Source organism: Tamandua tetradactyla, chromosome 19 (genome assembly GCF_023851605.1).
Source record: "Tamandua tetradactyla isolate mTamTet1 chromosome 19, mTamTet1.pri, whole genome shotgun sequence".
In the NCBI taxonomy this organism is placed as follows: Eukaryota; Metazoa; Chordata; class Mammalia; order Pilosa; family Myrmecophagidae; genus Tamandua; species Tamandua tetradactyla.
Window position 1 is genome coordinate 71569520 of NC_135345.1, and position 27202 is coordinate 71596721.

General features: G+C 38.0%; 1 protein-coding gene across 10 annotated transcripts in view; it reads left to right on the forward strand.

The window, feature by feature from the left end:
* Positions 1 to 3007: 3007 nt before the first annotated feature.
* Positions 3008 to 27202, forward strand: part of RUFY3 (RUN and FYVE domain containing 3) — a 140198-nt gene continuing 116003 nt past the window's right edge. For 2 of the 10 annotated variants that reach the window (XM_077137049.1, XM_077137052.1), the window contains exon 1: positions 3224 to 3793. In XM_077137049.1, the coding sequence (XP_076993164.1) occupies positions 3439 to 3793 (355 nt within the window). In that variant the 5' untranslated portion in view covers positions 3224 to 3438. Of the gene's footprint in view, positions 3127 to 3223; positions 3794 to 19971; positions 24788 to 27202 lie in introns of those variants that run through there. The other 8 variants (XM_077137050.1, XM_077137044.1, XM_077137053.1 and 5 more) reach the window with 8 other exon arrangements.

Here is a 27202-nt window from a genome sequence, read left to right on the forward strand (position 1 = left end):
CCAAAGGAAAACGCCCAATAATAATTTGATCTGGACTAAATATATTGCTTATATTTCTGAAGAGTACAATAAACATGGAGAGGAGGTATAAATTGACTAAATATTTTTGGTAATTAATGGCTTGGAAAAATAAGTTGTCATTGGCAATAGTCATCAAAGCCTAGTAATTCAGGAGGACTCTTAAGAGAGCTTTGAAGCTTTATATTAACATATTAATATAATTCTCAGCATTTATTAAAATTAGAAGTTTAACATGAAATCTTAAGAAACTGAATGTCTTATTTTTCAAATAATTTTTCCTAAGTACCACACACTAAACCAAAGGACATTTAAAAAACCATTACTTTAGAATCACAGTGAACATGTACTAAACTAGAAAAAGAATAACCCTTCTCAAAGTGATATCTTTTACTAAATCACAAACCCAAGAAGCTTATGCTAAAAGTACATTATCATTTGTGTCATTGATCTCTAAAAAGTTTTATAATATATTTAAGTATCCAACCTTAGGATCACCAAAGTGTTTCAAAAACGCAAGTGTGGATAATAAAAATAAAATGCAATTAAAGTTGAAAAGCATCAATTGTTTTATTTCACAAGAAAATTAATGGATCTTGATTCTTAATATATAGTGGCTTGGATTTTGTCGCTTTAAAACACTATAGGGGGCGGGCCACCATGGCTCAGCAGGCAGAGTTCTTGCCTGCCATGACAGAGACCCAGGTTCGATTCCTGGTGCCTGCCTGTGCAAAAAAAAAAAAAAAAAAAAACAGTATAGGAAAATATTCCATGCAGTTTCAAGAAGGAATAACATGTTTAGGCTTGTTTGCATAATCTTGGCTTTCCTAAAACTTTATAGCAGCTGAATCAGCCCTTTATGTCACTATAGTTGATGCACAACTGTGGTTATTTTATTGATTCAAAAGCTAAAAGCATAAAAAAACTAAGAACTTGGAGTACCATCCATCTTTAAAGAAAAAGCTCATAAAAAGCCTTGCCTGTAAATTTTAAAGGATTCGTATTTCTGTATGAATAAAATCAGCAGTATAATACAGCTGATTTTCTGTATTCATTATACTGCTAATTAATGATAGCATAAATAGAATTGTTTCAAGGTGGAGAGGCACAAAGGTATCAGTACACTACTTGGTCCACAGAACATCAATATTTCTACACCTATAGGGTATCTCAACTAATAAAAAAGGAGAAAGCGGGCAACTTAGACTCCTCTCCCTACAGTGGGACAAGTATTCTCCTCAAATTCTTTCCTGGAGCATTGTAAACATCTCTTTGAAAGAACCGGGTAAAAATATATTGGTCCTCACTGAACTGTATGTTAAAAAAGGAAATTTTAGGTTGTATATGTTACCACACACACACACACACACACACACACAAATACCCATAGAACTGTGCGACTCAAGTAAACCCTAATGTACAAACGGTGCTAAAGGTAATAGCATAATTATAATAATGTTACATGAATATAACGAAGTTACCACACTGATGCAAAATGTTAATAGGGAAAACCGCGTGTGTGTGTGTGTGTGTGTGTGTGTGAGAGAGAGAGGTATAAGAGAACTCTACTTCTGCATAATTATATAACCAACAACTTCTCTAAAAAAATTTAGAATATAATAATCCTTACAGATTTCTAAATGCAAAACAAAGACTCATTTAAGGACAGGTGCCATAGCCATGTAATTCATCTGGAATTAAAAAATTTTTCTCTTCAAGGTATTTTACAATTTGCTATTCCTAAAAAGCAAATATGGTTTTTACCAACACCCTTGCACCCTCACCAAGATGGAACCAAAAAAGCCCAACAAATCTCTAGAATGCTGAAGATAAGGAAAAAGCTTAAGTTTTTAAAAAATTAAGTTATACACTAGCGTTTTGCCAAAATAATAAAACAGCTAATAATAATTATTTAATTCTATGCCAGGCCCTTCTTTAAAAGCTTCACTTACATTTCTTACTTAACCCTCGAGTCATCTCTGTGATGTGATTCTCATTTTACAGAAGAGGAAACAAGGCTCTAAGAGATAACTCAAGCAGTAGGGCTACAATCAACAGGTGAAATGTTAGAAGCTGAAAGGCAACTAAGAAATCCTCAAAAACTGCCTGAAGTTAGCCTCTTGTAAACATCTATTTTAATACCTCTTGTTTAAAAGTTTTTGGTAAAAATATTTAAAGTCATGGTAATTTCTGGTGGTAATTTCAAGAGAGGCTTACAGAGAATAATAACAATAAAAATGTTTTCTTTTCCTTTCAAAGAAGTATAACTTCTTTTACAGACGGGAAGAGTAACAGAGAAAGAGGGAAAAGCAGGCGGGCAAAATAGTACCAAGCCCAACACAGATACTTAATTATGAGTCAACATGGATTCTATGCCAGCATTCTGACCTGATCACAAAGCTAATCTAGCTAGTAAGTACAGGGACACGCTCACAGAAACCAGGACAAAGAATAATGATAGTAACGAAGTTGTCTTTACTAGAAATAGATATATATTTATATACATATTTAAAGCAATTGTTCGATAGGTCATCACTGATTAAAATATTCAAAATAAAGCAACAGTATAGCCAATTACTAGCAAGACACAGGTACGGTTAAAGTGAAAACTGTCGAATTGTAATAGACACTGTCATATAAATTTAAGCTGTTTGCCTTAAAATGCACTCAAGCATGTTCAGAGTACTAGAAAACCAGGGAGTGAAAGTCAAAGAAATACAAGATTTCAATATACCGCACACCTAACAGGGAACAAAAGAGGCTGCGGAAGACACCCACCTCTGGTTTCTCACTTATAAGGCTCATGAATCAAAACCGTGAACCAACGGTTTAAGTTCCAATGTACGAGAGGCAAACTATACAGTTTAATACCCGGCGGGGGTGTGGGGGTGTGGGGGTGGGGGGGTTCCTCTTTAAAATCCGCTTTTGCGATTACACACAAAAACACCTCTGGATATTTCGCCAGGTCTCCCACCGTTCAAGGACCACGAGGACAAACACAGCTGACCACTTAAGAAGGCCGTACCGGGAGCGGATAAGGACCCCGCACCGGACACCGTCTCCCCCCCTAGGGCCGGAGGGCATCGGCCCGCTGGAGGGAAGCGGAAGGTGGGGAAGCGGGAAAAGGAGGACGCTGCCCCCTAGGGGAGCCCAGTCGCAAGCTGGGCGCTGGGGCGGGAGGGGCAGTGGAGAGGAGGCGGCCGGTAAGGAGGCCGCGCCGTCGGGCGGGGCGGGCCCTCCGGCTGACTCGGGCCCGGTGGGGCTGGCTGTGGGCCGAGCGGCGAAACCCAGGCGCCGGCCGCGGCTGAAGAGAAGGGTGACGGCCCTTTCTCCCTGACGGAACACAGCAGCGGCTTTCCGCTCGGATCCTGGGCTCCCCCGCCCAGGCGTAGCGAGTCGGAGACCAAGGAAGGACCGAGCATGGCTGAGACCCCGCCGTCGCTCACATCTGGCGCGGAAAGTTGCAACGAGGAGCAGGCGAGCAGCGGGGCGCGGCGGCCGGAAGAGCCGCCCCGCGCTCCACCTGGGGCGGCGGACTCAAAGGGCGAGGCGGGGTCGCCGCTTGCCTCCCCCGCGGGGCGGTCTGAGTCGGGCTCGCCGGTGGCCGCCCCCTTCTTCTTGCTCTACCCGGGCGATGGAGGCGCGGGCTTCGCGGCGCGTCCGCCGCCGCAGCAGCGCGTCTGGAGGACGCCGCCGTCGCCGGGTTCCCCGCTGCCCTTCCTGCTGCTGAGCTACCCTAGCGGCGCCGGCGGCGGCGCCAGCGGCGGCAAGCACCGTGAGTGGCCGCGCGGGACTGGGGACGCCGGCGGGGAAGAGGGCTTTGGTCCGGGAAGGGCCGGCCCGGCCCCCGCGGAGCTCCGCCTCCCGCTGGGTCGCAGGGGTCGGCCGTCCAGTCCGGAGTCGGGGGGCACAGGGGGCGGCTCTCGGGAAGCGCCTGGCTGGGGCCCTGCGCTTGGGGTCGCAGATTTGCGGCCGCGGTCCGGGCCCCGGAGTAATCACCTCTGAGTCACGTCAGGCCGCGGGCTCCCGCCGGGCCGACCTCCCCTGCCTTTCTCGGGCGGGCGCTGCTCTTCTCCAGCCTCCCACGTGCTCGGCGGGGGCGACCGGCGACCGGTCCGCCGCCCGCGTCCTGCGCTGGGAGGCCGCCCCCCACCCAGGAGTCGAAGAGGGGGCGGCGCCCAGAGACCCTGCAGCTCTGCGAACCCGCCTGCTGCGGGCCGCGGGCCGCGGGCGTCGCGGTAGCCAAGTAGGTGTGGCTGCTGTGCCGCTGCCCCGGCGGCCTGCGCAGTCCTCCTTATTTCATTCGGTGGGCTCGCGCCATACCCGTAAATATCCGTCTCCCGAGATAGGAAGGTCGGTCGGGAACGGTGCGTGACCTGACGGGAAGGGAGCGTACGGCTCGGGAAGGACCCTTCGCCGGGATTATATTGTTTGGCAAGAATAGGCCTCTCCACCTTGTAGGACCACAGCTGCGGGAGCCCTCTGTGTGCCTCGGACCCGCTCGGTGCTCTATCAGTCAACAAATGATTGCTGCTTGCGAGAGGGGCCTAGACTTGGGCAACGTATATAAAAAGACTTTTGGAGGAGTGTTGCATCTGGTTAAAAAGACAAGACCTTATACTGTGAAATGCAATTGACGATTCAAGGCATGATATAAGTTCCAAATACATTGCTGTCAGAGTTCTAAAGAGAGGAAGACACACGTATGAGGTGTTGAGGGAAGGCTCGATCACCCTCTCTATATAGAGATTTTCTTTTTAAGCACTGAAGCAAATCTTATTAACTACTACCAGTGGTACTGACTTCGCCTTTTCTGCCCTCTGGTTCATACCCCAGGAAAAGAGTAACATGTTGAATATTTCCTATGTGTTTGTGCTGTGATTATCGTGGTTAATCCTCACAACTAAGTGAGGATTTTTTATTTTATTCGGTGAACCAAAAATGATGCCAGTTTTCAGACGAGGAAGCTGGGTCTGATTAAGTGGTTTGTCCCAGGTAACTTGGCATAAGAGAAGAAATGAAGTTGACCCAGATTGCTTGTCTACCAAATCCATGCTCTTTAAGGCAATACACCAGTCCAAAAACTAGGAAAAGTTCATCTCAAGTTAACAGTAAAGGTTCATTGGATTTAACAGAAGGTTGTGCATTGCTAGCTTCTTTTGATTACTTTCCCTGAAAATGGGCCAACAATGATCACTAACAGCCATATAGAAATCTAGTTTGTGTATTGGAGCCATCTGCACTAATCTCCAGATGAGTGTTTTTAATTATGACAGAAATAAGTTTTTTTATGTAGCAGCAGAGGTTAAAAAAAAAAAGAACATTCTCAATGCTACTTTTCATTTTCTAAGGAATTTGCTCTCTACTTTGTACTTTATGCACAGCCTCTTTTTTCCTCCTTAAAATTGTCTATTTCCTGTGTAATCGTCTTATCAACTATATCATTATAGAATGAAGAATATACTTCTAACAGTTCTTATAACTTTGTGTTAACAGTTGTGGTACAAGGCTTGATATAGAAGAATTTTTAAATCATCACCCAGTATCTATTGTGGGAATTATCTGAATTTCAGTTATTTGATTCCTTCCTACTTATTAATGATTGTTAGAAAATTGGGGCCTAAGAATGATCAAGATGAGGAATAGAATTAAATGTGACCTTTTGTTTCCTACCTTACAACGCTAGCAGATGTTAGCTTGCAAAATTTTGATATTTCCTCATGATCGTCATTTAAGTAATATGTAATTGGTACCAGAAAAAAATATTTGTTTCACTAGCACTGCTTTTAAAAAGACTACAATCACTGAGGTCATATCATATTAGTACAAAATCACAGAAGCATTCATATATGAAATTGGCTTAAAATAGTTCCTGATTTGGACTGTGAGCTTTTACTTTCACTTGTTATTCTTATATGTACTTTAGAACTCAAGCATAATTGGAAAAGGAATATTCTAGATACTAATAAAAATACTTTTGTATTGTTGCCCTGCAGAGTCAGTGGAATCTTGTTTTCCATAATGTACTTGGATACTAGAATGCTGAGCATCCTGTCTGTTCATTTGAATTACCAAGACAGTACATGGATTCAACCTGAAAACCCAGTTAATATTATGGTGATCAGTTTGTCCCCTCAGCAACCCAATTTTTTTTAAAATCATAGTAACATATATGTAAAATTTGTGATTGTCAAATGTGTATAGTACAAAACAATTTTGAAAAACTTCATTAAATTAGTATTATCTTTTAATTTAGACTAGTACTAATTTAGGTTAATGCTAATACAGTTGTACACAGATTTTAAAAATTAATCTTTACTTTTGAATTCAGAAGCTTTGTGTTCAGTGACATTGGTGAGGAATAGTAAAAATATGTGCAAAATGAGAAGGCAGGCATTAACTTTTTCAAGGATCATGAGGTATACATGCAGGTTATGATGTACATAAACTCAGCATGCTTAACTGCAAAATTAAAGAAGGCTTTTGATGGGGATTAAGGCTTTTTCTTGGAATCCTTTCTGAGTTTTTACATGCTAGTAATCTGCTGTATTTTTATGCTTCTAACTTTTACATTTTAGAAAACTGTCTAGCCTACCTTAATTTTTAAAAATTAATTTAAAAATTACAAATAACACATATTACTTGTAATTCATGTTATTGGTAACAATCCATCTCATTGTTTGGATGTTTTGTGCTATAAAGTATATCTAGTATGAAGTGAATTTTCCTCCTCGTGGACCTTCCATCCTATGCCCTGTTTCAGAGGATACCAATGTTCGATTTTAGTGAGCTTTCTTTCAGAACTTTTTCATGCATTCACAGACATGTATGTGTTCATATTTTATGGTGCTTCCCCACTTGGTCTGACCTTCCATACCAGTATACCATCAACTATGTGAGAAGGAACTCCTTGCATGCCATAGTCCACTTCTTTTAATGCCTTCCTTTTCCATCCTAACTTTAGACATCACCTTGTGGATAGGTAGGATGGATGAGAGATGGCTTCTTGTTTGTTTTGAAGGCAAATGGCACTTGTGCTGTTTGCACTGTTACCAGTTTTTCTTTTCCTTTTCCAGTTCTCAGAGATACAGCCCATATTTATGTTAAGATCAGTGCCATGAAAATAGCCAACATCATCGCCCTTGCCTCTCTGAATTACTGCAATCTATAAAATAGTGTCCAATTACACAGAAGCAGCTTTTTCTGTGTCTGTAAGACCTGTTTTAAAGTGGGAAGTGGGCTGGAAGAGAAGTAAAAAGAAGAGAAAAGCCTGGTGAAGGACAGGCAGGGACCTGTGACAACCCACTTCAAAGTCGAATACTTAATAGTGAGTACCATGGTTGAGTCTGGCTAGTGCAGAGAATAAAGCCTTACATATATTACATTAATATATATAAATAAATATATGTGTGTGTATGTTTGTGTATATATATATATATATATATATATGTTATATGTGTGTTTTTATTTGTTGTTTTAGTTTATCTTCCGCGGACATCTCTGTTATTCATTCTCCTCCCCCCCCCTCCTTTTTAAATTGTTTAATGGTGGTACACTAGAAAAGCGTTATACCTGGTCAGAAGTTGAATATACATAAATTGGTTCAAGTCACTAAAGCTCTGTTTACTAAAATGAATGAATGAGCAAAATTCGTAAGTCACTAGTGTGATGAAGAAAGTAGTTATGCAGGTACAACACATGAACAGACCATCTTTGTGACAGGGACTTGTGAATTTCTTAAACACTGGCAGTTATATGTTTTTAGTCTGTAGCCTTATTCATTTGCCTTGTTCTCTTCTGCTTGTTAACCTAGATGTCCTGGTGCCTAGCCCATCATAGGTGCCTCTTACATGTTAAATGAACGAATCTATTATATACACATGAGTGAAGCCTGTGTTAGAATGACCTGTTTGTTGGAGCGTAAATATATCTTGATTCTTAAACCTGGGTTTTTTGTGGTAAAAGTAAAACGGGGGTGGTAATATACTATTATGAGAATATAGAAAACTTTTGAGTTAATTATATCAACAATCTCTATTGAGGGTCAGGTATTTGCTAGCACTGTTCTGAGCAGATGTGTAGTGGTGTGTGTAACAGGCAGAGTTCTCCTCATGGAGCCTGTGGTCTTTGTGAAGTTAGTTATTTTGTTTCATTTCGCAGCTGAGTAAATGAGACCCAAGGAAGGTAAATTTCCCCAGATTATCCACTAAATTGTTGGTAGCTTTACATCTGTTAAGTGATTGCCTGCTGTCACTGAGCCATTAAATTAGTTTTACTTATTAAGGTAGGAGTTATTTCTGTTTCTGTGCTAGTTAATTTTAACAAGTGAAAACGAGATTAGGTATTATAATAATCCTGGTGGTATTGGTGTCTAACAAAATAATGATAACTCAGCTTTTCTGGGTATAATCCAATTTATAGTTACTTATTATCACCATTGGTTAATATCTACAAAGTGGTAATGAGCCTGCCAAGTGTACAACCCTAAAATTGCAGAAATTGCAGAATCAGAGGTACAAATAATAGATTTTAGTTCTGGGAGAGGGAGAAAGGGGGTAGGAGGGGCAGAGGACTGGAACAAGTAAAAGAAGCACAATCATTCAACCAAATACTCCTATAATTTAGCAGAAACATCTGGACTTTCCATTTAGTGCTAACAGCAACTAGTGAAATAGGGGGAAATAGGATTTTTCTTAAGTTGTGAAATCCTGGCAGTCTTGGGAAAGAACCAGTATGCTCTAAAAATTGATTTAGTTGCACAAATTGGCAAATTTTAAGAAGTGCCTGTTGCATACAGAATAGGAACTAGATAATAGGAGGCAATTGACTGTAAAGGAAATAAACAACATGGTCTTATGCCCCTAAATCTGTTAGGAAGAACTGGCATGCATACCAGAAATCTGTTTCTGAAAAGTATCTAAATAATCTTGTTTAAATTTAAAAATTGGAAATAACCCAAATGTCCACCAGCAGGAAAATGCATCAGTAAATTGTTTATTCATATAGCATCATAATACTGTAAGCAAAAAGGATAAACTACAGCTACTAACTATAGTGTGCAAGATCTTAGAAGATGCAATGTTGAGTGAAATAAGTAAGACATAGAATGTGGGATACCACATGCAGAAATAACTAAAACTATATATATTGTTTAGTCATCCATATATTGGTAATAAAGTTTTAAAAATAAGGTAATCAGGCGGGCCACAATGACTCAGCAGGCAAGAATGCTTGCCTGCCATGCTAGAGGACCCAGGTTTGATTTCCGGTGCCTGCCCATGTAAAAGAAAAAAAAAGATAATAAGGTAATGATTTACACAAAATTCAGAAGTGGCTGCCTTAGACGGGGAGGCAGAAGTTTAGAGAGGAAAGAAGTACATAAATAAATGTAAGCTGTTGATCCATTTCTCCAGTTAGCCACTGGTTTTATGGATATTGGTTATGGTTTTTTTTTTTAATAATTAAAAAATATATTGAAGCTTGCTGCTTGAAAAGTTTTACAATGCATGTTCTTAGGAGATGATTCCCCTTTTAATTTATTTTTTCATATCTCTGAGTGCATCAAATATTCTTTTATTTAAACTTCTTGTTTTGAAATAATTTCAAACTTACAGAACAGTTGCAAAAATAATAAAAACTCCATAACTCCAACATACCCATCCCCCCACCCCCTCACATACCCAGATCCACCAATTTTAACATTTTACCACATTTGTTATATTATTCTATCTATCCATCATCCATCTGTCTACCTACCTACCTATTTATCTGCCTATTTATTTGTTTTCTGAACATTTGAGAGTAGATTGCATATATCACCCTTCTTGAGCGCATAATATTTTCATGTGCATTTCCAAAAAACAAGGATAGTCACTTTGGTAACCACTTTAAGTACAGTCATCAAGTTCTAGAAATTTAGCATTGTTATAAAGCTCATAATCTATATTTCACTTTTTTCATATGCCCTAATGTCCTTTTGAGCCGCTTCTCCTACATTATTAGATCCCACCCAGGATCATTGTTTTGGTTTGCTAAATACTGTTAGAATGCAATATAACAGAAATGGGGCAGCTATTAAAAGGGGAATTTATTAAGTTGCATGTTTACAGTTCTGAGGCTATAAAAATGAACAAATTAAGGCATCCAGAGAAAGATACCTTGTCTCAAGAAAGTCCAGTGGCAATAGATGGAGGTGGCCTAAGGGTACAATGACTGAGGGATATGAGAGGGAACTGTGGGGTGTGTGTGTGTGTGTATGTGTATATATATATATATATACAAGAAGAAATGAAGTTGTGAAGCATGCGACTAGGTGAATGAACCTTAAGGACAATATGTTGAGTGAAATGGCAGGAACAAAATGGCAAATGTTTTCATGCCTCCCACATATGGACTAACTATGTTGTACAAACTCAGAGAATTGAAGTTGAGAGCATGGGTTATCAGGTTGGGGCCTATTGTAAAGGGTCCTAGATTGTAAGCTCTTACAGCAGTCACATATATTTAGGAATTGTAACTGTTATTTCTAAATTCTGAGAAATTGAGCTATTTGTGTATAACCTGGTCGTTGCCTGAAATTTCGGGTTTTTATATGATACTTGAGACCCTGAGTTAGAGCACTGAAGCTAAGAAAGTCAGCATTTCCCCATACAGCAATTGTTTAAAAAAAATGTAAAAAGTGGTCAGTCTTTGACTAGAGATATGAATTAAGCTGATCTGGATAGGACTAAGGTAAACCAGAATATAGGGTGTTCTAGTTTGTCATTTGCCAGAATGCAAAATACCAGAAGTGGAATGGCTTTTCAAAAGGGAAATTTAGTAGGTTGCTAGTTTACAGTTCTAAAGCCTAAAAAATGTCCCAATTAAAGCAAGTCTATAAAAATGTTCAAATTAAGGTATCAGCAAGAGGTTACCTTCACTCAAGAAAGGCCGATGAAGTTCAGGGTTTCTCTCTCAAGTGGAACGGCACATGGCGAACATGGTGACGTCCTCTCCAGGTCTCTTGCTTCATGAAGCTCCTCAGGGGTATTCTCCTTCATCTCCAAAGGTCACTGGCTGTTGGACTTTGTGGTTCTCTCATTATTCTGAAGCTTTCTCCAAAGTGCTTCCTGTTTTAAATGATACCATTAAGCTAATCAAGACCCACCTGGAATGGGTGGCATCATATCTCCTTCTATTCAAAAGTTAATACCCATAATTGAGTGAGTCACATCTCCATGGAGATAACCTAATCAAGTTTCCAACCTACTTTATTGACTAGAGATTACAAGAAAGGGTTGCTCTCACAAGATTGATTAAGATTAAAACATGGCTTTTCTAGGGTTCATAAATCCTTTCAAACCATCACACAGGGTAAAGGATGATATGGTCTGTATGTTAAAACTTCGACTTCTGTGTGAGACTAAAGGGAAAGATTTTTTTTGGTGCAAAATTTATAATTTGGGTAGTGCAATATCTAATTTAATTTGTATGATCAGTTTATTTGAACATCATAATTATATGGAATCTTGAAAAGGGCATGAAATCTTGTTGGTTTGTCCAGGTTAGTGTGATGCCCTGATAATCCCAGAGTAGTCTGAACAGAGTATAAAAAAGTATTTGCAAAGTCCCTTGGGGAACTAGAGAGAAAGGAGGAAATATTCAGCTTCCCCATCTGGGGAATTCCTGATATTCTCACAAGCAGTGGGACAACAAATTCAATAGACTGAGCCCTTGATCTTGGGGTTTGGCCCTAGGAACCTTATTATTGCAAAGGAGAAGCTAAGTGTATTTATAATTATGTCTAAGAGTCATCCTCAGAGAACCTCTGTTGCTGCCCAGATATGGCTTCTCTCTCTCTAACCCAATTTGGCAGGTAAACTTACTGCCCAACCCCCTTCATGGGATATGACTCCTAGGGGGGTTAATCAGTGTGAAACCTGACTCTGGGGATGATCTGGGAGCCAGCATCATAGGATTGAGGAAGTCTTTTTGACCAAAAGAGGAAGAGAGAAATGAGACAAGGTTTCAGTGACTGAGAGATTTCAGAATGGAGAGGTTATCCTGGAGGTTGTTCTTATGCATTTTACAGATATCCCTGTTTAGTTATGGTGTATTAGAGTGCCTAGAAGGAAGTACATGAAGTTGTTGAACTGTGTTCCAGTAGCCTTGATTTTTTTAAGACAATTGTATAACTATATAACTATTACAATGTGACCATGTAATTATGAAAACTTTGTGTCTTATGCTTTTTTTATCCAGGGTATGGACAGATGAATAAAAACATAAGGATTAAAAAAAAATAATGGGGGGTATAAAGGTAAAAAATTGGGTTGATTGAAATAATAGTGATCAATGAGAGGGAGGGATCAAGGGTGTGGGTTGTATGAGGTTTTTTTTATTTCTTTTTCTGGAGTGACGCATATGTTCTAAAAATGATCATGGTAATGAATATATAATTATGTGATGATATTGTGAGCCGTTGGTTGTATGCTGTGGATGGGCTGTATGTATATGAAGATGTCTCAATAAAATATTGGAAAAAAGAAAGAAAGGCCAGTGGGTATGGAACACCCTTGTCAGCTGGGAAGGTAGGTGACTGGCATCTGCTTGTCCTTCGGCTTTTCCTTTCAAATTGCTTCCCCAGGGGCGTTTTCTTCCTGCATCTATGAACGTCTGGGTCTCTCGCATTGGCTCCCCCAGCAGTGTTGCTTCTGAGATTTCTACAAAATGTTTCTGTTTTAGAGTACTCCAGTAAACTAATCCAAGTCCATCTTAAGTGGGCAGAGTTACATCTCCAGCTAATCAAAAGATCACACCCAAAGCTGGGTGTGTTATAATTCTTTGGAAATAATCCAGACAGTTTCCACCCTAAACAATAGGTCTGACCCCATGAGATTGGATCAGGATTAAAAACAGCTTTTCTGGGGTATAGAATAGTTTCAATCCAGCACGATCATGTATTGCATTTAATTGTCATTATCTCTTTAGTCGTTCTTTCTCTTCTTTTTTTAAATTGTGGAATCATATGTATAATATAAACTTTTGCATCTCACCCACTCTCACACACACACAATTTAATTGGATTAATCGCATTCACAATGTTGGGCTACCCGCCACTATCCTTTACCAGTACATTCTCATTGCCCCAACTAAAAGCCCTATATACATTATGCATTAATTCCCCATTCCTCTCCAACCTTGTCTTCTCCCCTGTCCCTGGTACCATGTACTTAATTTTCTGTCTCTGAGTTTGCACATTCTCTGATATTTTCTTTGTGAGTAACATAGGGCTTAAATTTAACATCCTAATTTATAACAATCTTGTTTGGTTTGATATCTCCATATTCCTGTGTTCCATACATCTCTGTCCCCCTACCTTTATGTAGTTCATTATTTTTTGCGCATTTGCCTTTTAGATCCTAAGGAAATGTTCTAGTTTGCAAGCTGTTGGAATGCCACATACCCGAATTAGAATGGCTTTTTAAAAGGGAATTTAATAAGTTACGAGTTTACAGTTAAAAGGAAGTGAAAGTGTCCAAATTAAGGCACCAGCAAGAGGTTACCTTCACTCAAGAAAGGCTAATGGGTCAGGAAAACCTCTGTCTGCTGGGAAGTCACATGGCTGGCATCTACCAGTCCCTTGTTCCTGAGCTCCATTGCTTTCAGCCTCAGTTCCTATGGGAGTTCCTCCCTTTGCTTCTCTGGGGCTGGCTTTCATCTCTTGGCTTCTCTTGGCTTTCACTAGGTTCTGGCTTGTTTAACATCTTATGGTGATCTCTGCTGGGCTCCAAGCATCTCCAAATATACATGTCTCCGTTCTCTGAAGCATCTGTTCTCCAGCCGTCTATTTCTGCTCTCTGTCAGTTCTGAGGGTTCTGTCATTTCTTTCTCTCTCCAGAATGTTTCCTCTTTTAAAGGATTCCAGTAAACTAATCAAGACCCACCTGGAATGGGTGGGGTCACATCTCCATCTAACCAAAGGTCATAACCACAATTGGGTGTGTCACATCTCTGTGGAGATAATCTAATAAAAAATTTCCAACCTACAGTGTTGAGTTAGGATTAAAATAAACAGCTGCCTCAACAAGAGTGGATCAGGATTAAAATATGGCTTTGCTGGGGTACATAATACTTTCCAACTAGCACAAGAAATAAAACCTCAAAATATAATAGTATTGGCATTTATATTTACTCATTTTGTTACCTTTACTGAAAATCTATATTTCTTTATGGGAGCTTTTATCTATTGTTTTGTGTCGTTTCCTTACTGCCTGCACTCTTTATAAAGTCAGTCTAATGGTGATAAGCTCCCTCAGCTTCTGTTTATCTGAGGTTTGTCTTAACCTCTCCCTTAATTTTGAAAGAAAATTTTGCCAGATATAGAATTCTTGGTTGGCACTTTTTTTCCATTCAGCACTTTAAATATCATCTGCTGCCTTCTTATCTCCAAGTTTGCAATGAGAAATCGGCATTAAATCTTAATGAAATTCCCTTGACATGATGTGTTGTTTCTTCCTTACAGCTTTCAGAATTCTTAATTTACCTCTGGCACTTAACAGTTTGATTATTTGTCACACTGTTTGTTTGGGTTTATCCTGTTTGGAGTTTGTTGAGTATCTTGGATGTGTATATTCATGTCTTTCATTAAATTTAGAAACTTGTCAGCATTATTTCTTTGAATCTTCTCTTTGCCCCTTTCTCTCTTTCTCCCACAGTGTATATATTAGTACTCCTGATGGTGTCTCACAGCTTCCCCAGGCTCTTTTCACTTTTCTTCATTCTTTTTTTTTCTGCTTCTCAGACTAGATGGTTTCAATTGTCTTAACTTCAAGTTTACTCATTCTTTCTTTTGCCAGTTCAAATCTGCTACTGACCCCCTGTAGGGAATTTTTAATTTCTGTTGTGTGATCTTCAGCTCTGTTTGGTTCCTTTTCATAATTTCTTTCTCTTTTTAATACTCACTTTTTGTTCATCTGTTGTTTTCCTAGTGTTCTTTAGTTCTTTGTCCATATTTTCATTTAACTCATTGAACACATTTAGGACCATTTTTTAGAGGTCTTTGGTAATTCCCAGGTCTACTCCTTGTCAGTAGTTTCTGATGCTTTAATCTTCTGTTTTGCTTGGGCCTTCACTTCTTTCTCTTGTATGTTTTGTGATCTTTTATTAAAACCTGCACATTTTGACCTTTTTTTTAATATTGTTATTAAAAAAACAATTATTGAGAAATCTTTACATACATACAGTCCAACATAGTATACAGTCAGTGGCTCACAGTATCATCACATAATTGTGTATTCTTCACCCTGATCATTTTTGGAACATTTGCATCACTCCAGAAAAAGAGATAAAAAACTCATAAATCCCATATGCCTTACCCATCCCTCTCATTGACCACCAGTATTTCAATCTATCTAATTTTTTACACTTTAGCCCCCCTATTATTTATTTATTATCCTTATTTTTTTACCCATCTTTCCATACCCTGGATACGAGGAGCATCAGACACAAATTTTTCATAATTACATGGTCACATTGTAAAAGCTATATAGTTATACAGTCGTCTTCAAGAATCAAGGCTGCTGGAACACAGTTCAAAAGTTTCAGGTACTTCCCTCCAGCCACTCCAATACACCATAAACTACAAAGGGATATCTATGTGATGTGTAAGCCTCCAGGATAACCTCTCAACTCTGAAATCCCTCAGCCACTGAAACTATTTTGTGTCCTTTCTCTCTTCCCCCTTTTGGTCAAGAAGGCTTTCTCAATCCCATGATGCTGAGTCCCAGCTCATCCCTTGAGTCATGTCCCATAGTCATTTCCCAAAGTTGGCTTAGAGAGAGAAGCCACATCTGAGCAATAAAAGATGTGCTCTAGGGTTATTCTAAGGCATAGTTTAAGTGAATTTAGCTTCTCCTTTGCAGGAATAATATTCATAGGGGTGAGCCCAAAGATTGAGGACTCAGCCTGCATTTTGACATTTTAATGCTAAATCTATAATTTAGATTTTGAGGGTTCTGTTCCTTAAGCTTGTATTTGACAGATTTCCTTGAATGTCAGGAGATAAAAAAAAAAAAATGAAACACTTTCCCCTAATTTGCAGATTGTCTTGTGAAAATGCTCTCCTTCAGAGTTTAACCATGCTGTGAGTTTAGTGAGTAGCCCAAGGCACAAGCGAAAGGTCCTCCCAGGTCTTTTCTGCCCATGCATCTTGTCCTAGGGATACAGTATGTATCCCTAGAAATTACCCCATTTATATGTATCTGAATGTTTTCATTCCATTAAAAAATGTTGTTTCCTCACTGTATGTTCTACAGCTGGCAGTCCTTTGTCCCAGGCAGTTGCCATTTGACTCTTCTGTAGCATTCTGTGGAAGAGCTCTGTGATCTTCCTCTTCATGGAGGGCAAGTTCAGGGATCACAAGCCTTCAGTGAGCATCATGGTTCAGTCCTTCAGGCTACCTCCATGTAGACTGGCATAATACTCATTCTCTAGTTTGTGCACAGGGATTACTCTGCTTCCTTTTTAACCAGGACCAGGAGCCAACACTAGGAGCCTGTACTAAAGCTCCACACCAAACTGGTGAGGGGGCAGAAGAAGGCACCACCAAAATTTATACTTTGGGTAGTGGATTTCCTAATTTAACTTGTATAATTGGTTTAGTTGAACACCATAAGTATAGGGAATCTAGAATAGGGCATGAGATTTTATTGGTTTGTCCAGATTAATGTGATGTCCTGATCCCAGAGTGATTTGGACAGTGAATAAAGAAATATTTGCAGGGTCCCCTTAGGGGAATGGGTAGAAAGGGGAAGAGATTCAACTTCCCCATTTGAAGAATTTCTGATACTCTCGCAAGCAGTGGGGACGCGCAAATCAGAAGGCTGAGCCCCCGATCTTGGGGTTCACCCCTGTGAAATTTATTTCTGCAAAGGATAGGCTAAGCCTACTTAAAATTAGGCCTAAGAGTCGTCCCCAGGAACCTCTTTTGTTGCTCAGATGTAGCCTCTCTCTCTAAGCCGACATGGGAAAAAAATAAAAGTGTCAGTGGCTGAGAAATTTCAGAGTTAGGAGGTTATCCTGGAGGTTATTCTTATGCTTTATATAGATATCCCTTTTCAGTTTATGGTGTATTTGAGTGGCTAAAGGGAAGTTCCTGAAACTGTAGAGCTGTGTTCCAGTAGCCTTGTTTCTTGAAGATGATTGTTTAAAGATATGACGTTTACAATGTGACTGTGTTATTGTGAAAACTTTGTGTCTGATGCTCCCTTTATCTAGGGTATAGACAGATGAGTAAAAAATATGGATAAAAAAGTTAAAGAATAGAGTGAACAAAGGTTAAAATATTCTGGGTAGATGGAAATACTAATGGTAATAAGAGGGGGGTAAGGAGTATGGTATGTATGAGTTTTTTCTTTTTTCTTTTATTTCTTTTTCTGGAGTGATGTAAATGTTCCAAAAAATGATCATGGCTATGAATATACAACTATGTGATGATATTGTGAGCCATTGATTTTACTCCATGTATGGAATATTTGCATGTTAAGAATGTGTTTGTATATTGTTTTATCAATTAAAATATTTTTTTTTAAAAGGCACCACAAAATCCTCCCATTTTTGAGTTGCCTTTTTCTTGATTTGGCGCTTATTCTGTTGCTGTAATCCTTTCACTGTTTTTTTGGAGCTTTGTGAAAGATGTTTCTGCCAGTTGTACTTGTTCAAAACTTCTCTGTGTGTGTGTAGAAGGGGGGCATCTTGAATGTCTCACTCCACTGTCTGGATTGGGGTTGGGCCTCAAATATTTTTAATGTGTACAATTGAGTAAGTAAATATGGGGGGAACTTGGTGAGGTCTGAGGTAGTGTTTTCATCTCTCTCTCTGCATAGTAAACTAAGTGATATTATCTTTCATGATGGGGGGTGGAAAGGCAATTTAAGTTTACTTCTTTACAGCATATAACAGGAAAAACCCATGCTGAGTTCTTAGTTTCTCAGAATGCGGTTGAAAGGGGCACTAAAGAGAAGATGCTCGTGTACCAAAAACCTGAGCTAAACTTGTAAGTCAGGGGAGCTAAATGGAAGATATGGTTTGTGCAAAGTCTCAGTTGTACAGTGTGCAAGATGATAAAAATTGACCTCATCTTCATATCTTAAATTTGTTCATCCTTGTTTTTAGGAAATTTCATGAGTATCTTGCCTATCCTACTTTGTTTTTGGCTTTTCTTTTGTTTCTTTTTATTTTCTCTAAACAAAATTTAATCTTTGGAGCAGCTAGAAAAAAAAAATAAACTTGTGGAACTGTAACCCATACCAAACTTTAAAGTTTGTTCTGTAACTACTGTTAAAATGTAATTGGAAATTTATTTCTTTTGTGTATACATGTTATATTTCACAATTTTAAAAAAATGTTAAAAGAAAAACACATGGTGTATATATATATATATATATATATATATTTTTAACATGGGCAGGCACCAGGAATCGAACCCAGGTCCTCTGGCATGGCAGGCGAGCATTCTTGCCTGCTGAGCCACCGTGGCCCACCCCACATGGTATATTTTTAAGAATTGACCATGTTTTAGAACACAAGGTAAGCTGAAAAAATAGTGCCAAATGAAAAATCATTATGTATTTGCTGGTTTGAAATGATGTATGTACCCTAGAAAAGCCATATTTTAATCCTAATCCCATTTTGTAAAGGCAGCCATTTCTTCTAATCCCTATTCAGTATTGTATATTTGAAACTGTAATTAGATCATCTCCCTGGAGATGTGATTTAATCAAGAGTGGTTGTTGAGCTGGATTGGGTGGAGGCATATCTCTACCCATTTGGGTGGGTCTTGATTTGTTTACTGTAATCCTGTAAAAGAGGAAACAGTTTGGAGAATGAGGGAGATTCCGAGAGAACAGAGAATGCTGTAGCACCATGAAGCAGAGTTCACCAGCCAGCGACCTTTGGAGATGAAGGAGGAAACACCTCTCGGGGAGCTTCATGAAACAGGAAGCCAGGAGAAAAAGCTAGCAGATGATGCCGTTTTCGCTATATGCCCTTCCAGATGAGAGAAGAACCCTGACCGTGTTCACCATGTGCCCTTACAGATGAGAGAGGAACTCTGACTGTGTTCTCCATGTGCCTTCTCACTTGAGAGAGAAATGCTGAACTTCACTGGCCTTCTTGAACCAAGATATCTTTCCCTAGATGCCTAATAAATTGGACATTTCTATAGACTTGTCTTAATTGAAACATTTTCTCGGCCTTATAACTATAAACTAGCAACTTACTAAATTCCCCTTTTCAAAAGCCATTCTGTTTCTGGTATATTGCATTCTGGCAGCTAGCAAACTAAAACAATATTCAAAATTAATTTTTTTTTTTGCATGGGCAGGCTCTGGGAATCAAACCCGGGTCTCCAGCTTGGCAGGCGAGAATTCTTACCACTGAGCCACTGTTGCATTGCCCGAATTAAATTTTGAATTAAAATAAAACTAATTGAAAACCAACAACAACAAAAAAACAATGGACTTCAAAGTAATACGTAGCTTAAGTGTTTAATATAAATTGCAAAATATTTAGAATTGAACAAAAAATTATTATGTAACAAATACAGGAGGTCAAATTATTCTTAAAATTTCTAAATTAAAACAATAAAACCATGTATACTGTTTCAGCTGAACAATCTGGAAAAAATAAGGTGAAAAAAACAGTAGTAGGTAAAGAATATAGTAAAGATACAGGTAGGTTTTCTGAAGTTTTATTAAAAATACATAGACATTATTAAGGAAAGAAACGGTGGTTCTTTGGTGAGAATAATAAAAAGAGACAAATCTCCAGGAAGACTGAAAAAAAAAATAAGTGGAATATAGAATACAATATTAATAAAAAGGAGAACATTATTTGTGAAATGCAGATTTTTTAAAAGGTTGTATTATCAAAGTCATTTTTCAAATTTAAGAAAAATAGGCTGTTTTTAGAAAAAACAACCTTTTTCTAAACAATTTAAAAAACAATGTAGAAATGTAATCTTTGGGAAGGAGTTGGGGTTGAGTGCTGAAGCTGCAGGATGTAGAAGAAAACGTGACTTTGGGGGACATAAAAACAGAAGCGGTTTGCATTCCAGGTCTGCCACTTTGTAATTCGTCATCCTGAGCCAGTTACTTTGCTGCACCTTGATTTCCTTGTATGTAAAGGGGGAAAAATCGATATCTTTTGTAGAGTTCTTTTGAGAAAGATAATTAAGGATAGCTATGTTAATTACTACTTAATTAAAACTAATAATTTTCCACATTGTATAAACAGAACATTGGACATGGCAAATTAAAAGTAGCAACTGAGTACAAATATACTTTAAGAAGGACCTAACTTCCAACTTTGAAATGTAAATCTCATATACTTTGAATCTACCATAATTTGGAAAATTATGTAGGCCTGTTAATTCTGTCTTAGAACTGCAGATGCCACCCTGTGCTTCTCACAAATATGTGCTATTATTCACAAGTGGTATCAAATGAAAAACTAGTTTAGTGTAGCTTATAATTAGTGTATAGATGAGAAAAAAAAATCCAAGGTTATATGCTTACTGATGATTTAATATTTTTTTATTCTAGGCTAATACATTTACTTAGTAAAGACAGAGATGTAAAAACAGTCTACAAATAGTGCTTGTTTTCATAGCAACTCCATTGCTTGTGAACAATGACTGTTTATGCTGAAAACTTCTACCTGCAGAACAAGTATAACTTACATAGTGTAGGTACAGGTTTTCCTACTCACCAGCAGTTCTTATTTTTTAAATGGCTGCTAACGCCTCTTCCAGCTGATAGATGTGGAAAATGCAAGGGTTTGATTAACCATTGCAGGCAGGTTTTTCTCTTGCTAAAAGCTTTAGCTATTTCGGGCTCCCCTCTCCATGTCCACTACCTGGAGAAAAAAGGGGTGGGAAGGACCTTTGGAAGGAATGTTAACTAAGTTTCTCTGCTTATTAACCTAAATATCCTGGTTGTCTGGTGTGTTGTAATCAATCCAGATCTCCTATGCAGGCTTAATAAATGCTTATTGTTTGGTGGAAAGATTGCTTCATGATTTGTGACAAGTCTGAATTGGGGTATTGGTGGACTCCAGGCAATCACAGAACATTCAGATATATTCATTTATTCATGGTTGTATAATTTCAAAATATGTCAATGACCTGTACCCTTGAGGTCACATGGCACATAGCCAGGGCTGTTTGGAGTTGTAACTCCATGAACTTTTCAATGTAAGTTTAGTTTAAAGGTTTATAATGGCCACTTACTATGTTATGACATATTGCATGATGTAAAATAAAGCTATAAACTATACTTTTTAAAGATTTTCTTTTTCTTTTTTAACTTATTGTAATAAAACATATAACTCAAAATGTCCCATTTTAACCACTTTAAGTATACAGTTCAGTGATACTAATTACATTCACGATATTGTGCTACCAATATTCATTGTCCCAACTTTTTCATCTCAAGTAGAGACTTGGCACCCATTAAGCAATAACTCCCTTTTCCTCTTGCACTCCTATCCCCTGGTAACTTGTAACCTAGATCTGTCGTGCTATTTACTATTAATCTGCATTGTCTAATTATTTGATAAAAGCAAGATTATACAATACTTTGTCCTATTGCATCCGGCATAATGTCAAGATTAATGCATATTGTAGTGTGTATCAGAACTTCCTTTTTTTTTTTACACTGAATAATATTCCATTGTGTATACATACTGCATTTTGTTTATCTGCCCATCTGTTGATGGATACTTGAGTTGCTTCCATATTTGGGTTATTGTGAATAATACTGCTAAAAACATTGGTGTATGAATATTTGTTCGAGTCCCTGCTTTCAATTCTTTCATGTAGATACCTAGAAACTGAGATTGCCAGGTCATATGGTAACTATTACAACTTTCTGAGGAACCGCCAAACTTGTTTCCATGGTGGCTGCAACATTTTACAATGCAGCCAACAATTTATAAAGATTCCTGTTTCTCCACAACCCTATCAACACTTATTTTCTGTTTTTTTAATAATAGCTATTCTGTAAGATCTGACACGTACCTCATTGTAGTTTTAATTTGTATTTTCCTGGTGGTTAATGATGTTGAACATCTTTTCATGTGCTTATTGGCCATTTTTTATCTTTGGAGAAATGTCTGTTCAAGTCCTTTGCCCATTTTTAATTGGATTATTTGTGTTTTTGTTGTTGAGTTTTAGCAGTTCTCTATTTATATTCTGGATATTAACCCCTTATGAGATATATCATTAGCAATGATTTTTTTCCCGATCTGTAGGTTTTCTTTTCGCTTTGATAGGGTTCTTTAACATATAAAAGTTTTTAATTTTGGTGAAGTGCATTTTATCTATTTTTTTCCTTTGTTGTCTGTTTGAGTTTCTCTTTTATTTTGGTTGAGCAGGCTCCTGGAATCAAACCAGGTCTCCGGCATGGCACACAAGAACTCTGCCTACTGAGCCACTGTGGCCCACCCTCTTTGTGTTTTAATGTAAGCATTCTTAAAGAAATTGAACTGTAATTAAAATGTGAATGTGTTAAACAAAGGCTTGTTTTAAATGCCTGCTCAATATCCTTCAGTAGGCAATACAGTCTTCTTCACTACTGTGTGCCCAGTGCTGCCATCACCACCTAGCATGTGGACAGGTCTCTTAGAGAATATTTCCTAAATGAATGAATGAATTAATAGCTGGGGCCAGATGTTGGCTGATGTTGGGAGGTTAGATGTGCTAGAAATAAACAAACAAGTAGTATTTATTTTTTCTTAGTATCTTGAGTGTTTCCCTGATTATGAATAAGCTTGTATGTCTATGCATTCTTACATTATTGTTTTTTTACCCTCTCTCTAACAATAGGAAAAATGCCGTTTTACCTAGCGAATCTGTGCTTAGCGTTTTTGCTTTGAGCTCAATCTCAAATTAGGATGAAACGCTTATGAAAATTAATAATGTTCAAAGGGATTTTTTTTTTAAGTTTTCAGAAATTAAGTAAATCAAGGGGTCCTTCTGATAAGAAGTCTGTAAGATGGAATAAATAGTCTTGGGATGTATTTCTTGAAGTTGCATATTCCTCCTTAAAAATGGAACACAGATAGAAAACTCTTGTTTAAAAAAAAAAACCCTTATCTCATTATTATTCATGTAGCTCAGAAAGTAAGTGCCCATCCTTTTGTTACCAAGGTATAAATGCCTGCTTGTATAATATAGATACGTGTGTATGTATTGGTTTGTTTGTTTAAGAGGATGTGATAATGTGCCCTCAGGACGCTTCAGGATGGAAGAGCATTTTTAAAATGACATATTTTATATTCAGATTAGAAACATAATACACAAATGCAGAAAATTGGTAAATACAGAAATATCAAAAGGGGGAAATTGCCAATAATTGGGAAGGATTTTACTGTTTTAATTTCAATTTTTTTTCTTGCACTTCTGTCCTCTCTTAAAAGTCAGGTCTTTATGCCTTGAAGAAGGAATTTATAAATACCTGAGAGTAACATTTTTTTAAAATTTTATCTTAGCTCTTCTTGAAACAACATTTAAAAGAGTAAGGAATTCTAGTAGCTTGTAGATAAAAAAGATAGAGATGCATTATATGTATGTTAAATTAATCTAACTGCATATTTTACCGAAAGTCTTTCTCTGGAGTACAACTCAATATTTATTGTCCTCCTGTTAGTCAGCTTTTCTCTTCCAAAGTGAGGGGAATTGATGAGGAGTTGTGCATTGTGTTATGTCTGATCACAGTTTGACTAGCACAGTCTGGAAGTGGGTTGTACATGATAAGAGACAGCGCAGCCTAATTGCTCTCCCTGCATCAGCAGCATCTATAAAGCATCCTGGGAATTGCTCGCCCTAGGTTCAGAGCAGCTGGTCACATGAGCTTGAATTTTCAGTTCAGTTCATTAGTCAGCCATTTTGGTCAACACCCTGCTTACTGCGCACAACCAATCCTATTAGAACTCAGCATCCAGCTTATCTGAGCAGATCCTAGAAGTGGTTCTGCAGATCAAGAATTTTTTAAGCTAAATTGAAAATATAGATTTATTTTCCATTTATTTTTTCTTTTGTAATTTTTTCTGCACAAAAGAGGATTTTTCACTTATTCATGCAGAGGACAATTTTCTGAAGCCAGCTAAAGCAGCATCGACTGTGCAGGATTTAAAGGCTGTAACTCAGCTGGATATAAAAGGGTAGGGAAGGGAAGATAAAAGGAGAGGAAGCTGGGAGAAGACAGGCATCATTTAATTTTGCTGTATGGTAGGAGCAGTATATGAGAAAAAATAGCATAGTATTGTTTATCTTGAGCAGTTAGTTCTTAAACCATAAGGTATTTTTCTTTGTATTTTATTTTAGTTTTTGTTTTTAAACCTCTCCCACCCCTTTTCTTAAAAGCTTTGTTTCGGAGCTTTGGATTTGGGGGTTTTTGGTGAGGCGGTTCTGTTTACTTTTTGGGTGTGTGTGTGTGTGTGGTGTGTGTGAGTTGTGGTCCCAGCTGAGTCATCATGTCTGCTCTGACGCCTCCGACTGATATGCCAACCCCCACCACTGACAAGATCACACAGGCTGCCATGGAGACCATCTACCTTTGCAAATTCCGAGTATCTATGGATGGAGAATGGCTCTGCCTACGAGAGCTGGATGACATCTCACTTACACCTGACCCAGAGCCTACCCATGAAGGTATGGTCAGATCCCATCTACTACTATCTCAGCAGCATCCTCACTGTTACAGGGAGGGGCTGGCAGGGTCAGGGCAAGGTAGGAAGAATCTATACTCGAAACTGTTAAAGCTCCTGAAAACCTTTCATCCTTATCTACCACCCAGCTCTCCCTCTATCACTTACTGGGGAAAAAATATTTTCCCCCTGCTACCTGAGGTGTCTTTTCAAAAGATACTGGTACTTACTCAGAGCTCTTTGTCTTTAAGCCTCTCAAGAGAACATTTGAGATCTGAGGTCTCTTATCATATCTGTTCCTAAAGCTATTAATTTTTGTTCATATATTAAAATATTACAGAAATTTTAGTGATTCTTGACAGTAATTTAAAGGGCAGCATGATTATAATTCTAGGATTGTATAATAAATAAAGTAGAGAGGCATCCTAGCATTAAGAGCTAATGTTAAAGAGGCTATGACATCTAGAAAATATATGATAAAATGTTGTTGTTGTTTTTTTAATATTAAGGATTACTGGGTTAGATGAGGTTGGATGAGAAAGCAGGTTTACATCCAGCACTTATTTAATGAATATGGGATCTAAAAAAAGCAAACTGCCTTGAAAAGGTTAAAAATGATTAGTATGGTTATCTCTATCCTTGGTAGAATCTATTGGCCATTGCTGTATATGTTATTTGTGGTAATTTTATGATCCATTTGAAATTTCCACTGTTAGTGTACCTTTGAGGCCTTTGTATTCTCTTTACCTGTGATTTTTCCCCCAGAACCTTTCCTAAAGATTGAGGGGTTTTTAAACCCTTAATTCTCTTCACTCGATACCGTAAGGGAGTTAGTTAATTTGAGTCGTATCTGTAAACTGTTTTGTTTTTAATATAGTGGTTTCTTAACTAGTGTTTATTTTTCTACCATTAAAATAATGAAAACAAATACTCAAATATGAGAAGAAATTCTTCATGAATAACTACCTGATGTTATGGCATATCTGTAGGACAGAGGGTCATAAAGTGACATGCACATAGCAGGGGTCAGCAAAGTGCTTCCTTGCCCTTGACCTGTGCTGCAGTCTTATCCTATCTAAAGATTTCACCCTTTAGGTCCGTTAAGGATTTTATTTCCTGGTTACACTTAATATCGAAAAGTTTTAGAAAGGGTTAACATCACAGAGGGCAAAGCAGTGGTTTATGGTGTGTCTTGAGAACAATGTTTAAGTAGTTTTTAAGACTTTTTGTACCTTTTAACAATTAGTTTATCAGCTGGACAGCTTACTTTTGCAGTAAGTTTCAGTATGGACAAAAAGCTTAAAAGATATCAGCTGAAATTCCAGTCAATATGAGTACTGTTTAAAACAGTCTCCAAAGATTTACAAAATCTTTAAGGAAGAAAATCATGTTTGTTTTTTGAAGGCTACCAAAAAATCTTTACAAATGCCTCAGTTTTGTATATTTTGTTTTTAAAAATTCTCATCCATTTTAAAGTCATGCAATATGAAATATGCTCTTAAGTATAAAATCCACTTTATCAGCATCTCAAAGATATTTTTAACAATCTTTACTGCTTTGGATACTCATCTGTTTTTTTTTTTTTTTTTTTTGTCTGTCTGTTTGTTTGTTTGTCTTTCATCTGTTTTTTAAGCAAGATTCTTATGTCTGAGCAAAAGTTGCAACAGATTTGTCAGTAATAGGGAAAATGTTATGAGGGCTGCAATCTAACGTATGTGATATACACTTTGGTTAAAAAACAAAAAACAAATGGGAAGCTTCCAAGTCCTTGGAATCAACTATTAAAAAAAAAAAAAGAAAAGAGGATGTAGAAGAAAATAAAGAAATGCTGACAATGAATTTTGGAATTCTGTCTTAAGTGACAAGAGAATCAGCCATTTCAAATGATTATAAACGTAAATAATGAAAGAAAACCCAGACCCAGGAAAACCTATATAGGTATAGTAATCTAGGAAGCCAGGTGGAATTTTACATGTTTTATTAGCTTGCTTAAATGACTCTGAAAGTCATTTGGATTCAGAAAGTCATTTGAAGCTAGAAACTGTCTGTTTTGAAGTTAATACCAGTGACCATTGTTACTCTTAATTTAATATTTAGTATTGAAGTATTGAAATGGAGTCATTAGGCCGGTGGTTAGGTAAATCTCACCTTGTTGATGTAATGGAGCACCTGGTACTTGGACACATAGGCATATTCACAGGGGTGAAAGACCTCTGACCACATAAATCCTGTAGTGGGGACCCCTGGCTCTCACAGGAGAAAATGGCAAAGAGAATAATGTCTTTCTTAAAATGATGATACATACTGACAATGTGGCCTCAGCATAAATGCTTTGTGTTTCCAAGTTTTGTTTTTCTCAGAACACAGACTTGCTGCCTTTCATAGTGCTGCCCACACAGTATAGGCCTAGACAAAGTTACCGCCTAGCTTAACCCTTAATACATGGGAATAAATACATTCATTTAATTATTTCAGTGCATATTGTTGGTCGATGAGG